The sequence below is a fragment of the Desmodus rotundus genome, chromosome 3 (genome assembly GCF_022682495.2).
Source record: "Desmodus rotundus isolate HL8 chromosome 3, HLdesRot8A.1, whole genome shotgun sequence".
Classification (NCBI taxonomy): Eukaryota; Metazoa; Chordata; class Mammalia; order Chiroptera; family Phyllostomidae; genus Desmodus; species Desmodus rotundus.
The window spans coordinates 180,209,277-180,224,416 of record NC_071389.1 but is presented as its reverse complement, the minus strand read 5'-3'; the positions used below and the strand labels follow the sequence as shown (position 1 = coordinate 180,224,416).

General features: G+C 52.9%; 2 protein-coding genes across 5 annotated transcripts in view; one reads left to right on the top strand and one right to left on the bottom strand.

The window, feature by feature from the left end:
* The window catches only part of CLSTN3 (calsyntenin 3), a 45,052-nt gene that overhangs the window by 11,937 nt on the left and 17,975 nt on the right, over positions 1 to 15,140 (top strand). The window contains exons 3-7 of one of the 4 annotated variants that reach the window (XM_045186871.3): positions 1,724 to 1,831; positions 12,196 to 12,318; positions 12,772 to 12,967; positions 14,473 to 14,681; positions 14,931 to 15,080. In XM_045186871.3, the coding sequence (XP_045042806.2) occupies positions 1,724 to 1,831; positions 12,196 to 12,318; positions 12,772 to 12,967; positions 14,473 to 14,681; positions 14,931 to 15,080 (786 nt within the window). Of the gene's footprint in view, positions 1 to 1,723; positions 1,832 to 9,458; positions 9,817 to 11,329; positions 11,348 to 12,195; positions 12,319 to 12,771; positions 12,968 to 14,472; positions 14,682 to 14,930; positions 15,081 to 15,140 lie in introns of those variants that run through there. The other 3 variants (XM_045186873.2, XM_071221076.1, XM_053921848.2) reach the window with 3 other exon arrangements.
* Positions 4,665 to 8,014, bottom strand: RBP5 (retinol binding protein 5). Its single transcript, XM_024579671.3, has 4 exons — positions 7,765 to 8,014; positions 7,299 to 7,477; positions 6,188 to 6,289; positions 4,665 to 5,725 (listed from the first exon to the last, which is right to left on the bottom strand). The coding sequence occupies exons 1-4, from the start codon at positions 7,835 to 7,837 to the stop codon at positions 5,672 to 5,674; spliced, it is 408 nt and encodes a 135-aa protein (XP_024435439.1). The 5' UTR covers positions 7,838 to 8,014; the 3' UTR covers positions 4,665 to 5,671.

Below are 15,140 nucleotides of genomic sequence, written 5' to 3'. Positions count from 1 at the left end.
GCAGCTCCACTGTATCCTGCACCATCCCTTCCTTCCACATGAGGAGTTTATGGGTGAGGCTGCATTTGGACCTCAGATGATTGACTTGTATAATAGTCTGTGTTCTAGTTCCCTTTTTTTCCACCAAGACACTAATAAATTTTTATTCAAAGAGTGCATTCTTGTCCCATCTGTGTTACTCAGAAAGAAAGGGGGGTGGGGTAAGGGGGTGGTGACTGGCAGTGTTGGTGAGGGGAACCACGGAGGGAGGAGGAGTGAGTGCTTTGGGATCTAGCTGCCCCTTCCCATCTTGGGGCTCTCTTTCCATTAGGGACCTCACAGGATAAGCTTTAGTTACATTCAACAAGACAGTAGTTTCCTTACAGCTGGGCCAAGGACAGGGCGCCGGGGTTTTTTGAAAATAGTGGGGAAGGAGAGTAGAAGGAGTAGAAGGCAAGAGAGTAGATCATTCATAGACATCAAGGCAGAACAGACCAGTCCTGTGAGGAAACAAAGTCACACGGAGTGAAATATTTTGCCCAAGATCACAGTGACTCCTCAAGCAGTGCTTTCAGCTCTGCCCTGTCCGCCTGCCTGAGTCAAGGAATGCCCACGGCTATTGTCACGTGCATGGAGCAGAGAGAGGGAGGTGCTGGCTCGAAGCAGTTTTCTTGAACAGTGGATGGAAAGGCCACGCCAACAACACACACACCTCCCCCCAACACACCGTATGTGGAAGAGATGTGTGCAGGACAGACTTAGGAGGGTCAGGCACATTCATGTGGAAGGAAAACTATGCAGTTGACACTCAAGTCGACCCTCTGCCTCCCAGCTCACATCCAGGGTGGGGAAGGCTGGGGCGGGCCAAACTGAGGCATGAAGGGAAGGATTGCTGGGGCTTAGTTAGGGTAGAAAGATGAGAGGAGATATGCTGCAGGGCATCAGGGGCAGGAGGGCAGAGGACTCTCAGGCAAGAGGAAAGCATGAGAACCCCCCCGCCCCCAGAGCAGGGCAGGGGGTGCTGGCATCCATAGGGGAGATGGGTAAGGAGCCAGGAGGGGTGGAGGGAAAATGGCTGTGCCCTCAGCTGGTGACTGGGAGTCTGGGGCCTGGACCCGGCCCCTGCCATGGGGGCCCAGCCCCTTGAATTGTGTAGCTTCAGTGTGGACTGTGGCAAGGAGTCCAAGAGGGACTCGGGTGGTGGTAGAGCCTGAGGGCTTTGTGTAGAGCTGACTCCACAGTGGCCCTGTGGCTGAGCAGCTGTCCTGCCATCAGCTTCCCTCTCTCACTGGTTGGAAGGCAAGAGTGGCTGTTGCTCTGCAGCTTGTAGCCTGGCTGGCAGGGGCAAAAGTGGCTGTCAGCGTGCTGACACAGGGACTCTGCAGGTTGGCACACTTGTCCATGGGGGCAAAGGGGTATGGGATACATTGAGAGATTCTGGTTCTGAAGCCTTGTGGGGAGGCAACAACTTCCTTTTATCCCCATCACTCCCCAGATGTTTTACCTGCCTGGCCAGCCAGGGTGAGGGCTCTATCATCTTTCAGTCAAGGGTGTCAGTCACTTACACTTTTGGTATAAACATAAGACACTGTGTTACCTCAGGGCATCGACAGTGAAGCCTTATCCTCAACTGTAGAATAGAAGGCTTTGCTTCCAGTTATAGGAATTTCAATCGTTAAGTTAAGAGGTAGGAGATAATAAAAGTAATACTAGCTAACCTTTGCCAATGCTTACTCTATTCCAGGCACCATGCTGAGTGATTTGACATGGAATCTTTACAAAATTCCTAGGAGGAAGGAAGTACCTTTGGTATTGCCTTGTATGACCAGCACATGTGGCTTATCTACTATAGGTCAGTGGCTTGTATATTCTCAAACTGCTCGTACGAAATGGCACTCTGACACCAGGGCCTACTCACCTGACCATTATGTAACACTCCCTCCCAATCTTGGGTGCCATTTTAGGTTCATCTGGAGCCTCTGAGGCAAGTGGTTTATCCATGAACCCAATGGCCTGGCTATGCGGGTAAACTTCAACTTGGGCACTACCCACTGAGGACAGAATGGAAGGTGCTAGGGCTTCCTCTCTTCCTAGTGGCCAGAACGAAAGTGGGGGGAGGGGGAAGTGAGACTTGGGACTGGGTGGAGGCAGGAGCCTCACTCCCAGATAGATGGTAGGCCAGGAAGTCCTTGAGAGGACAGAGGCGCCCTTGATCTTGCTGGAAGGGTGAGTGTGGAAGGTCGGCTCTATCTCATGGCCCTGGAATCTAAATGGCTTCTGGTGAGGGTTGGTATTCAGTGTGGAGAACAGAGCCCCACAGAGTCAGCCTAGAGCCCTTTTGTGGACTGAGATTTAAGAAAGGAGGAGGGAGAGCCTGGTGGGAGCCTTGGCCATTCAGGGCCATTTTTGCATCTCTGGCCTTAGAGGCCTTGGCCACCATCTTTATTTCTTTCTGCCCTCCATGCAAAGCCAGGTCGGCTACCTCAGAGACCTGCACAGAACCCATTGATTTGCCCATTGGGCCCCCTCACCTTTCACCTCTTGCTAAACCTGCAAGGTCTTCCCCATCCTCACTTGTCCATAATGTTCATAATGACACAGCTTTGGGGTGGCTCCAGCTCAGTGCTCAGGGGCCCTGATGGCATGGGTGCTGTCATGATTGAAGAATTATGGTGGGGGGAAGTTGGGAGAGACGTCCCTGAGAGCTGGGTGTTGGAGGTGGTCTCTAGGCTAGGCAGGAGCAGTGAACTCAAGAGGAGGAAGAACCACCTGTAGGAGGTCAGAATGGGGTGGGAGGGATCTGGCCCACCCTCATCTTCACCCTCAGCCATATCAGGAACTGTTGGCCTCTTACTGACCTTTGGGTATTTAAGCCTAGACCAGATGGAGTTCTTGCCTCTTAGGGACGGAATACCATTTGGATGGGGAAAGGGGTCAGTGTGGACAGGCCTGTGTTCTTTCTTGGGATGTTAGGATTTGCAGTGGCTTCAAAGGGTCCCAAGGATCAGACTCCCACTGGGATGGCCTTTGTGTTGTAGGGTTGATGGATTTCTTGCTTCTGCCTGAGCTCTCTGGGCATGTGGGCTGAGGGGAGAGGGGAGCAACTGGGGAGGGATTCAAATCTAGACTGCTCCTCCTGTCTCTTCTTGGGCCCCCTCCCGGAACATGGGGCCTGGGTCCTTGGGCAGCTTGTGGTCCTCTGCTTCAGAGGACACACACCTGATCCTGTCCTCCTGTCCACTGTTGGCCAGTTTCTTCTGAGCAGAGTTATCTGTGTTGACTCAAAGGATTACTTGGCATTCAGGCTAGAAGGTTGTTGGTAACCACATAGTGCTATCTTGGCCAGGTGGAGTGGGAGTGGGATAGGGACCTGGCATGGGGCTAGCTTAGATGGGTGCAGTTATTTCATTTCATGTGGAAATAAACACCTTGGATTTCTGATCATTTCCCTGGGATCTAAGACTGGTTAAAAAAAAAATTATAGTCAATCCTGGGACCCACAGCTTTGTGTTCCCCTGGAAGGACTGGGGTAAGACCCACCTTGGGATTCGTCCACCCATCTATGGCTGTTTCTTCCTCTTTTGTCTTTTCTTTACTCACGTGTTGGTGCACCTGGCGACCATTTTTCTATCTGAGGATGAATGGAACAGCCTGATTTGAATGAGGGTGGGGGTCTTGTCAGGGTGAGTATGCAGGTTGGGTGAGTATTCGTGTGTGTGAGTGAGTGAATGCGTGAGTGAGTGAGTATCTGTGTGTGTGTGTCCCTAATGGGGAATGGAATATCCAAGAAGATGGTGGAGGACGGAGGACAACTTGGTGGATCTCTGGCTCCCACTACAGTGAGAAATGCCCCTTACTGTTCACAGGGGAAACAGCACCCAGAACTCCTCACAATTCTCAGTAGGTCCAGGCTCCCAGGCCCTTGTAGATGCCTTGGAAACTGCTTAATCCTCCCCTGGTTGCTTGTGTTCTTTTGGGGGTCTTCAGGCCTCTGACTCCTGCAGGGGTGGGGTTGAGTGGAGGATGTGGACCTGCAGTGTGGATGCTCATGTCATGAGAGTTTTGGGGCATTGAGGCTGCTTTTACTTGGGCCTGCCTGTCACCACAGAGGCCTCCAATCTTCTGGATCAAGCCTCCAGTGAGGGGCACTGAACTGTCATGAGGAGAGACCAGTCCTGTGGGGAGAGGCTTGGACATGTACTGTGAACTCAGAGTGGCTGGGACAATGTGTTGACCTGGTGACTTAGGCAATGGGTGAATACACATGAAGCATTGTCCTTCAGCTTCTCTCTACCTTGGAAAGGGACAAGGTAGGGCCCAGCAGCCCTCAGCGCTTCTGCTGGGCAGCCTGTTTGAGAGGAGGGCTCTCCACTCCCCACTCTGCTGGGGTCATCAGCAGAGAGGCTGGGTGGGGAATAAGCTATTCAGTTCCACTCTGAATTCTTTTCTTGCTCTTTTCCAAGTGCATTGCAGGGTGTGTGGTAGGGCCTGTGTTGCAAGCCTAGTTCTTCTTGGCCAGAGCCCCAGTGACTGTCCTGAATGTGTAGGGGGCCTAGCCATTGCAGGAAGAGGGGGCAGAAGTGTTCATCTAATGAGCACAGGCCAAGGACTTTCCCACAATCCCGCCTCCCCCCAACCCAGCCAGGCTCTGTCCCCACCCAACACTGAGTTCTCTTCTCTCTGACTCTTGTTCCAAAGTACTTTTATTCTGAAAGAACCAAGGCCACTGGAAGTAGGGAGGTGCCAGAGGTTAGAGCTGGCCCTGAAATTGAATAGGCCCTATCCCTCTGGGCCAGGGCAGTGATTCTAGGACCCTAAGGGAGGGGCCTTGCTGTTCTCAGTTCTCTTCCTTATCCTCTGTCCTCAGTCTTGCTGGACTTTAAACAGAGGGTCTCTATAGCCATGTCTATTGGTCTTTTTCCTATTGTTGCCTTCACATCCTCATGATCCTCATCTTTCTAGCCTTTGGCTTTGTATCTCCCATCTGCTGCCCTTCTCAGTCTTTCCTGGCCTTCTTGCTGCCTGTCCTTCTCAAAGCAGACATGGAAGCCAGATCTCTAGAAGCTCCCCCAGTACTGTACAAAGGGTCTTTCCCAGTCACCTCCTTTTCCCCTAACATGTAGGTTGGAAGTATAAGATAGCTACAGTGCAATCAGATGTTGGTAAATGAACTCTTTGTGGGTGGGGCTGTGCCTTGGGCATGGTTCTGTTGAGCATATGAGGCTTTTTCCAAAATAAGGACAAGGAAATGGACAAAAAGACTCCACCAGTAGCTCCTGTTTAAATTCTTGAATCCCAGGAAGTTTTCCAAAAGATCCACCAGGATAGGGTTTCCACTAGCCCCCAAATACTCAAAGCTTAGTTCTTTCTTAGATGGAAAATAAGAGGCCAAATGAACTAAAGACAGTTGAGATCGGTTATTCTCAAGGGCCCTTTCCCCTATGCCTGTTTCTTTCATCCAGGAGGCCAGACCTTGAACTGGATATGTGGTCACTATTGGGCAGTGGAGTGTGGGAAAGAAAGGACTTTGGCCTGGGGGCTGCAAGTTATAGATTAACACGGGGAGGAGTGAGTGGCAGAAAGTGGCCTGAGAAAGGGACTGAAGACCTGGGACAATCTGGGCTTGAAGGAGCACAAGCAAGAGGAGTCTGAGGACCGGTACTTTCTGTGGCAGCCCTCAGCTCCTCTTCGGCTACTTGACCTTCCTGAAGACCTGTTCGCACACGGCATCCCTTGCAGTCAGTTCCTGGGGATAAAGTAGGAATGATGAGGGGAAAGAAAGTTCTTGCCTGCTGGCGCTCCTTTCTCAGGGTCTTCGACCTCTATTTACTTCTTCAGGATAAATCAACTAGAGCATTTGATGTATGAGAAATTGTATCATTGTTCTAGACCCTCAACTTTTCACCCCAGAGGAAGGAAGGTAGCTGGGTCAGGGAATGGGAAATGGTGAAGTCTCTGTCTCCCCAGTTATGATTTATGGACATTCATTTGACTTGTAGCCAGGGCCCATCTTGGCTACTCTATTTTACCCTCTCCCTACTCTTCCCAGTGCTTGTGTTTCCCTTCCTTGGTTGCTATCTTTGGAGAGCGGGGCAGAGGGTGAAGTAGTAGATTTATTTGATTTGGGTAAAGGCATGAATCTTAGCTGGAGGTCTCTCTCCTAGACATACTTGTTTGGGTCCCCTTTTCCAGACCTCACCCAGCTTACCAGGTACAACTTCTCTCCTTCCAGCCAGTGCCTCCAGCCTCGGTTGGGCACCTCTCCTTTCTGCATGCAGACCAGCTGCTCCTCCTCCCAGGTTACTATGGTCTGTAGGCAAGGCAGGAATAAAGGAAGACTGAGGGGCAGCTCACTCTGGCTGGGCTGGCCCCTTCACCCCACATCAGGTACTGTCTTGCTCCGCCCTTTCATTCTGAGTGAGAAAGTTGTTCTGATTTAGGATTTCAGTCTCCCACTCCTAAAGGCCACTGAGAAGGGCAGCCCACAGTTTGTCTACAGTGGAGTAGAGCAGAGATGGAGCAGAATAACCGGGGTGAAATTGGCGAGTGGGTGATGGAGAATGAGACTTTGTCCTCTGATACTTCTGGTTGACCTGGGAGGGGCTTTGGGAAAGAAGAAAAATAAGTTGGGAGTCCCACCAGGGAATCTCTTCCTCTTTCCCAGTTTCAAGGAGAGCTGGTGTGTCCCTGAGACTGAAGGATCAAGCCCCCTGAGTCAGAGCTGGTTGGGCCAATCAACACTTATTGAGTCTTCTGTAAGATAGACCCTGCTAAGTGAGGAGCTCTGAATCTTGATCAGATAGAGCAGCAAATGGGTATCTGTGATACCAGGCAAGACTGTCGGGGATGGGAGTGAGGGTGGAAGAGCAGAATCTTCAAGGAAGTGAGGAGTTAATTAGATTGGAGCTCACAGGAAATTTTTAGCAAGGAAAGTAACAGCATAGAGGCAAGAAAAGAGGGCAAACAGTTCTCAGAGGCTGTAACTTAGCGTGTATGTGGGAAGGACCCTTGTGGGCCGTGTAAAGCTTATGGACCTTATCTGGAGTGTAGCAGGTCGTTACTGAAAAGGTTCAAGTAAGGGAACGACAGGATCACTTTTACATGTTAGAAGGTCCTGTGGCTACAGCGTGCAGAGTGGTTTAGAGAAGGGTGAAGACTGAGGACTAATTTCAGGCACCGGGTGAGAAACGAGGTCCTGCATAGGATGGTATGGTGAGGAAGGCTGGGAAGGAACAGAAGGAACATTGCCTCGCCCCAAATTGTTAAGAGGCACCTATCTGCTCATCCACATCCCCTCTCCCAAGCCTGAAGAAAGGTACCTGGCATTTTCGTCCATCCACCGCCCTTAGGTCCTCCTCAAACTCCACTCCCACTTCGAATTCTACAACATAGTTGCGGAAGGTGCTGAGGGTCTTCACTGTCATGTGGTTGCCCTGATGGTCAATCTCCTTGTCAGGCTTGAGCAGCAGCGCTATCTTCCGCAGAGCCAAGTTGATGTCTGTGGAGGTTATCTCTTAGTCAGGGTCCTCTTAGTCAGCCAGCCAGGGGTTCCCCCACCTGCAGCAGCACCTTGGGGCTGTAAGCTTTCCCTCAGCTGGGTCTGGGCTGTGGATTTACTCCCTCCCAGCAATGCGCCTGGCTAGAGATGGATCCCAAGACAGGTGCCAGCTCCTGAGCCTTTCCACAGTGTCCAACCCCAGCATGCCCCCTTCTCAATGGGATGGAGAGTCAGGAAGGGAGAGGGAAAAGGGAGAAAAAGGGGTGTGAGAGGGGTGAGGCCATTACTTAGGGCTTGCAGGTAATCCTCCATGTTCTTCTGCGAGACAAAGCAATAGTAGCCGGTGAGGTTGGGAGGCATTGTCTAGGCTGGCCAAGCTGGAAATCAAGATGTCAGGAGAATGTAGAAGACAGGGTGAGAAGGGAGTGGTGCTGCTTGGCAGGTGGGGCAGAGAGACTCCAGGCAGACTTCCACACACAGAGACGGCTTGTGTGAAGGTCTATGCCGACCAGGGTTTTTATAGAGCTGGGGCCCTGTTGCAATAAGAGCTCCTACCAGACTTCCTCCCTCCCCTCATGATGAGTTTGGGCTGGTGTCTGCTGCCTGAGGGAGGGGCAAGGACTTGGCAAGGTTGTGTTTGACCTCGGCTTTTCCTGAGGAAGGAACCTGGAGCAGGATCTAGGGCTGTCAGTCATCCAAGACTTGAGCCTTTCCAAAGGTCAGATTGGCCTCCAGCCCATTTCTGGAAAGCTTGGGAACCGTTCCAGAGCCCTGGGGAGGTGGTGCCCCCTGGGAGGGAGCTGGTCTTGCTGTGTGGAGTGTGAGTTCTTCCAAGCTCACCCAGGGATGAGTTCTAAAAATATCCTGAGATCCTGGGACTGAGTCAGGGACCCCCCAAATTATGAGGGTAGAAGGTGAGGGAAGAAGGAAGACAGCCAACTGGCCAAGAGCCAAAGTGAAGAAATCCGATAGCGCTGACCCCCACAACTCCTCCAGACAGCTTCACTGAGCTGCATTCCAGACTGTCCTACAAGGCCCTGGGAAGGAGTGGAGATACTGCTCTTGGGCAGCCTGATAGGGTGTTGAGTTCTAGGTCCAGAGCCGAAGGTGAGGGAGGAGTTTGGTTGGCTATTCTTCCTGGAGAATTTTACATTCTTTGGCTGGGACCCAGGGGTGTCCTTCTCCCCAGGCCCCAACCCTTGGACAGCTCGTACTTAACTGTATTCCCGTGGTGGCGGGAGGTGTGCCTAAATTATTGTGTGCCCCGCCCCCAACTCTCCCCACCTCTCAAACCTACCAACTTCTCTGGCTTAGAATCAACTGGGCTGATTTATCATGGTTCACGGTGGGAAATTCGGGAAGAGGGAGGCAGAGAGGGTAGGCAGTGGGGAAAATTACACCTGGTGGTGACCTGCCTCGGCAGGTGTGTGCGTGCGTGCGCGTGAGTGAGCGGCACAAATATTGCACTTTTTCTCCAGTCCTACCGCCCTGCTGACCATCTATTGGTTTCCTCAGCGAGACCTGGTTGGGGCTGGAACCTGAAAGGCTAGGATCTCTGGGGTTTAGACTGTGGGTTTTACTTCACGGTTCCCAGGAGGCACGCAGCAGGGACTTGCTGATGGAATGGGCTGTGTAAAGAGGTTAATGCAGAGTTGGGGGGTGGGGTGATGTGGATACTGCTTCTCCTCGCCTCCCTCAGGTCTCCGGTGACGTCTCCCTTCCCCACCCCCGGGGCTTTTAGCTTCTCGATTCTCCCAGTGTCAGTCTTACTTCCCACCCCCTCCACGGCTTTCCAGCTTCCTCCCCAGCCCCCGCAGTTTCCTTGCTCCCGCAAATTGCAATCCCGGGAAAGAGCCATAACACATTCTCCCACCCCAGCTCCCCCGCCCATTGGTTTTCTTCCCCCCCTGCAGCACCTGGCCCTCCCAGTCAAGTGATTGGCCTGTGGCCCCATCAATCTTCGTCTGGCTGTGCTTACGTCATCCTGCAGTAGAGGGGATGGGGGGGGAATGAGAGAGGGATAGAGCTAGGACGCGGGGCTGGAGAGCGAAAGAGAAGCCACTGCAAGTCCCCCACCGCAACCACCCAGGTTGGGGTCTGCCCAGGTCTGCTCTATGGACTAGTGTGGGTGGCAGGCTCCTTTCTGTCTCTGTCCTGCTGCCCGCTGTCTTCCCTCCCCTCCCGGCATCCCTCCCCCAAGGTGCAGTCCGGGGGCTGGAGGCTCCCAGGGGAGAGTAATCGCCTGACCCTGCCCTGCCCTACACCGCACCATACCATGACCCTCCTGCTGCTGCCCCTCTTGCTGGCCTCCCTACTTCCTTTCAGCTCCTGTAACAAAGGTGAGTAAAGTGGGAGGTGGGGGCACTAAGAGAGGGGCATCGGGCAGAAGGAAGTGGGGTAGGGGTGGCCAGGAGCCATGGAGGCTCTCTGGCACATGACAGGTGTCGTTCTTCCCACCATCCCCCTTCCCATCCATTTTCTCAGACCTGTCCCTTTTCTCTTCCTTCACAACCCCTTTGCCACATCTTCCTGTCTGGTCCATCTCTACCCATGTGCTTCTTCTGCTTCCATTTGGTCCCTATTCCCATCCTGGGGTTTCTCTCTCCTGCTGTCCCAAATTCTCAGTGTTGAAGATATCTCAGGTCTCAGAAAGACTTGCCCTGAGGGGCGATACACATCTCTGGGTGGCTTTCCATTTTCCCTGAGGTGTGCCTGCACTGAGAGTGTGTGGCAGGTCCATCTGGTTCATCTCCATCCCATCCTGGGGAGAAACTCTGCCCTGCAGCTCAGCAATTCGGGGCACGTATGTTTTGGTGTGTTCCTCTGCATCCATACCCTTATGCCTGCATGCAGCTGGGCTGTGGGTTACCAGAGCTGCCCTCTCTGGCAGACAGCAGATTAATTCAGCTGGGTGAGGCTGACAGAGGGACAAGGGGGGAGGGAGGGAGGGAGGGGTGGGGGGAGAGGGCTCAGGTAGGTGGAGAAAGGCAGGAAAGGGCCCAAGTAGGTATGTGGATGGAGCCAAATGAGTGGTGAGAGGGAAAGCTGAGAAGAAGGGAGATGAGGTATGGGAGGGGGCCAAGAAGGGGTTGGAAAAGGGTAAAAGTGGAGGCAGAAAAAAGAGAGAGGAATGAAAGGGGAATCAGGAAGAATGGATGAGAAAAATGGGAGAGGGAGAGTCAAAGAAGGAAAAGACAGGGAACCTAGGAGTGGGTGAAAGGGGGTGGACACAAGGAGAGAGTCGGTGGCCAAGAGGAGGAGAGCAGGGTCAGGGGTGAGCCGTGGTGAGGGTGCCCAGCACTGGCCTTGCTGTGAACCTCCCCTCCATCCTCAATCTCTGACCTCAGCCTGGCTTTGTAGCCTCCTGCCGCTTCCTGTGCTGCCTTCTGAGCCCAGTCTTGTGGCTTTCTCTTCTGCCACTAGAGAAGGGGGTGTCGGTGGTCATCAGCAAGAGAAGGGCAGACTTTCAGATACTGTAAGTTTTTTTGGGTTGGAGTTGGAGGAAGTGGAAATCAGGACTTGCTTACCATGACATTCTGGGGGTGAGTTTCCTTTGGTGATGTCCTTTTGGATCATGTCTTCCTCTGCTCATGTCCCACTGATGGGCCCTCATGAATGTGCTTTGGGAGCTTGGGGGTCGTCATGATAGGATTATATAGAACAGGCAGTGGAGGTCGTGGCTGGGAGATGATGTAGGAAGGGAAGGGAACATGCTGTGCCTTCGCATAGCCTCTTACCAGGCTAGTGGGAGATTGGTCCTGGCAGGAGGCACAGGGGAGCTCAGTCTGGTAGCAGATGGGGAGATCTGGAGGCTGAGTGCGTCCTATATCCATCCAGAACTGGCTGGTGGTTGAAGGGAAGTAGGATGGGGTAGGTAAGAACTGGAACTAAGTTATGAGTCTGTAAAAAGTGGGGTTCAGGGAGTGTGGTTTTGGTGGACTTGGCGGGGGGACATACAGATGTGTTGGTTATGAGTGCGTTCCCTTGACTGTGGGGCTGAGAAGCTGGGAGATCTGTGGTGTTTCTAGGCCAGCTCGATAATCCCTTAGGATGCAGGCTCTGCTGGGTTCAGTTATTTGACATCGATTCCTCTGCTCTCTCCCTGCCCCTCTCTGTCCCCCTCCCTCTGTCCTATATATTTTCTCTTCTCTCTTTCCTCCTGGTCCCTCTACTCTGGGAGAATGGCCTTAGGTTGGGACTTGGCTGGGAGAAGTGCGGAGTGAAGGGATCAGGATTGAAATGGGGTGGTTGTGGTGGTGGTGATAGTGGAGAGGATAAACAATCAGAATCTCAGGAAACTTCTAGATCTTCTTTTCCTAATCTCATCTCTTCCCTTAATCTATCCCTTGCCTTTCCCAGGGCCTTCTGATGGCCCACTGTTGTTTCCTGAACCCCTAATCTCCAGTGTCCAGCTCTTGAGGTTCCTAAAGAAAGTGTTCTACTCTCTGACCATGTTTCCCAAGGGAGATAGGAGACCCCTCTCTCCTGTTGCCATGGAAACTTTCTATCTTGCCATAGAAGAGGGCAGTGACCTCCCTGAGGCCCTCTGACTCCTTTAATAGCTGATTTTTTGTCCTCATTTTTTTTCACTGCAGGTGCTCTGCAGGGTGTGGAAAGAATGGTGATACTGGAGTGTGAGTTTGTCTAAGTCAGTGAGGGTTGTGTGGGAGTGGAGGGCCAACTCATAGGTTCTTCCTTTCCTCTCCCTGGGGCATCAGCCAACAAGCACAAGCCATGGATCGAGGCAGAATACCAGGGCATCGTCATGGAGAACGACAACACGGTCCTGCTGAACCCACCACTCTTCGCCTTGGACAAGGATGCCCCCCTGCGCTATGCAGGTGAATGGGGTTGGTGGATGGAAAGATGAGTAGGACAGAGAGAAGAGGTTGGGAGGGCAGAGAGCAGGGGAGGAGAGGGGATGTCCTGGGAGGGAGAGCAATAACGAAGTGGGGCAGAGGCCTAAGAAAGTGGAAGATGAAGTAGGCTCAAGGAGCCAAAAGGGCTGCCTTGAAGCTGGTGGTTGAGTAAAGATAGCCAAAGAGGACATGGGCAGGCAGGGGTTAAATGCATCAAGATTTTGCCAGATCTCAGACCTGGTACCTCTGATAGGTTGTTGCTCAGGAAAGCTACTGCTGTAGCTGTATGCTTGCTAATTATGCTTTCATGTGCACAAATAAGGGGCAGGGTTTGGGAGGAGAGGTGAAGTGGGAACCCAAGGCAGGGAGGCTGAGGCTGGAAGGAGATACTGGAGATGGGGCGGGAGCCTCATCCTTCCCTACCCCCTCGGCCAGGTGAGATCTGTGGCTTCCGGCTCCATGGGTCTGGGGTGCCCTTTGAGGCTGTGATTCTGGACAAGGCAACTGGAGAAGGGCTGATCCGGGCCAAGGAACCAGTGGACTGCGAGGCCCAGAAGGAGCATACCTTCACCATCCAGGCCTATGACTGTGGCGAGGGCCCCGATGGAGCCAACACCAAGAAGTCCCACAAGTGAGGAAGCCCTTGTCCCCTGCCCCCTGCTGCAGGGCCTCCTCCCTCCTTCCAAGCCCCTCAGCATCCTCTAGTCGCTGGATGTCTACCCCTCTTCTCTCTGTTTACAGGGCTAGGGACAGGAGACAGGCAGAAATATAACTTAGTGGGATCTAATCCTGGCCCTGCCTTCTATGGCCTTGGGCAACTTACTCAGCCTTTCTGGATCTGCTTTTCTTTATCTGTAAGATGGGGGTAATGATGATGCCTACTTCTTTAGGTTGCTGTGAAGTAAAAGGCGGTGGTTTGTGTAAAAACCATGCACTACAGTGCCTGACATGGTAAAGGGCTTAATACACGGGAGTTATGACGATGAGGAGAACAAGGAGGAAGGGGAGGAGCACACTTAGCACACATCCAGATTCCTTCCTGCTGCCCACGAGTCTACCTGCAGCGAGCACCACACTCGCACCATTAAAACATACTCAGCGCTCTGGGTGAGGGTGGGCAGGGGCTGGCTACAGCATGAAGGAGGCTGGGACCTGGGACTCCTTCGTCTGTTCCCAGCTAACTTCCCATTTGAGAATGGGCGAAGCTTGGCAGTCAGGATTCCTGGGCCACTAAGTAGGTAAACTGCAGTTGCTCTTTGTGATTCAGTTTCCCATTTGGAGATAGGACCTGTGCTTCTGGGCCCTGGGTGCCTGGATCCTGGCTAGGGGCAGGGCTCAGCACAGAGGGCTCAGCCCCAGCTTTGCCCGCCCTGAGCAGGGAGGGGCTGCAGCTGACATGCACACTGTGCGTGTGCTCACAAAAGGCAGCTCTTGTCTTCTGGGTACTACTCATGTCAGATGGAAAATGGTTTTTGTACAAAAGCCTTTTCCTTTCCCACGTTTTTTTTTTTTTTTTAAAGATTTTATTTATTTACTTTTAGAGAGAGGGGATGGGAGGGAGAAAGAGAGGGAGAGAAAAATCAATGTGTGAGAGATACATCAGTTGGTTGCTTCTCACATGCCCCCCAACTGGGGACCTGGCCCGCATCCAAGCATGTGCCCTGACTGGGAATCGAACTGGAGACCTTTTGGTTTGCAGGCTAGCGCTCAGTCCACTGAGCCACACCAGCGAGGGCCTATGGTTGGTTTTTAACTTGGCTTTTACTCTGTATCTTCCTGGATTATAGCATCGGATCTGACTGTTGTGAAGGAATGAACTGCTGGACACAAAATCCTGTTTTACCCCTCATCTTGGCAGCCCCAGCCTATAGCATTCTGTGCAGAAGCATCAAAATCAGTGCCGGGGTCACCTGGGGTCGTTCTTACCCCTCCCAGCAGATATCCTATCCTTAGCACAGTTCTCTTGAGAGCCCTCTCCTTTGAGGTGCCTGGTGCCCTGGGGAGTGGGGATTGGCATCAGGGACAGACTGCCTCCCTCCTGCTCTGATTCCCTGTCTGGATTTCTGCCTCTCCTGAGTCTCTAGTATGAGGCTAGCTGACTTGTCTTCTCCCCTCCTCCCGCTCTGTCGTGTGCAGGGCGACTGTGCACGTGCGGGTCAATGACGTGAACGAGTTTGCCCCCGTGTTCGTGGAGCGGCTGTACCGAGCTGCAGTGACTGAGGGGAAGCTGTATGACCGCATCCTGCGGGTGGAAGCCGTCGATGGTGACTGCTCCCCCCAGTACAGCCAGATCTGCTACTACGAGATCCTTACGCCCAACACCCCCTTCCTCATCGACAATGACGGTAAGTCCAGCCCCTGCCCACCTCGTGTGCCCACATCCCTCAGGACAACGCGGGGCTGAGCTGTCCATTTCTCTGCCCTTCAGATTCTCATTCCACACCCTCTTTCCCAGATGTGAAGCCTTTTCCCCCAGAGACCTTCTTTCCAGCTTCCTAATTAGCTCAAGAGCACCCCCTCCCGCCCCTCCCCCATTCTCCCTAGGCTTTCTCTAGTGCTCCTGACCTTCTCTGTCCTCCCCACCCCCATCCCAGGGAACATTGAGAACACAGAGAAGCTGCAGTACAGTGGTGAGAAGCTCTACAAGTTTACGGTGACAGCTTATGACTGTGGGAAGAAGCGGGCAGCAGATGACGCCCAGGTGGAGATCCAGGTGAAGCCCACCTGTAAACCCAGCTGGCAAGGTGAGGAGCCCCGCTCTGTGACTCATCTACTGACAGTCTTGGAGGCCAGGCTAGGAGTCA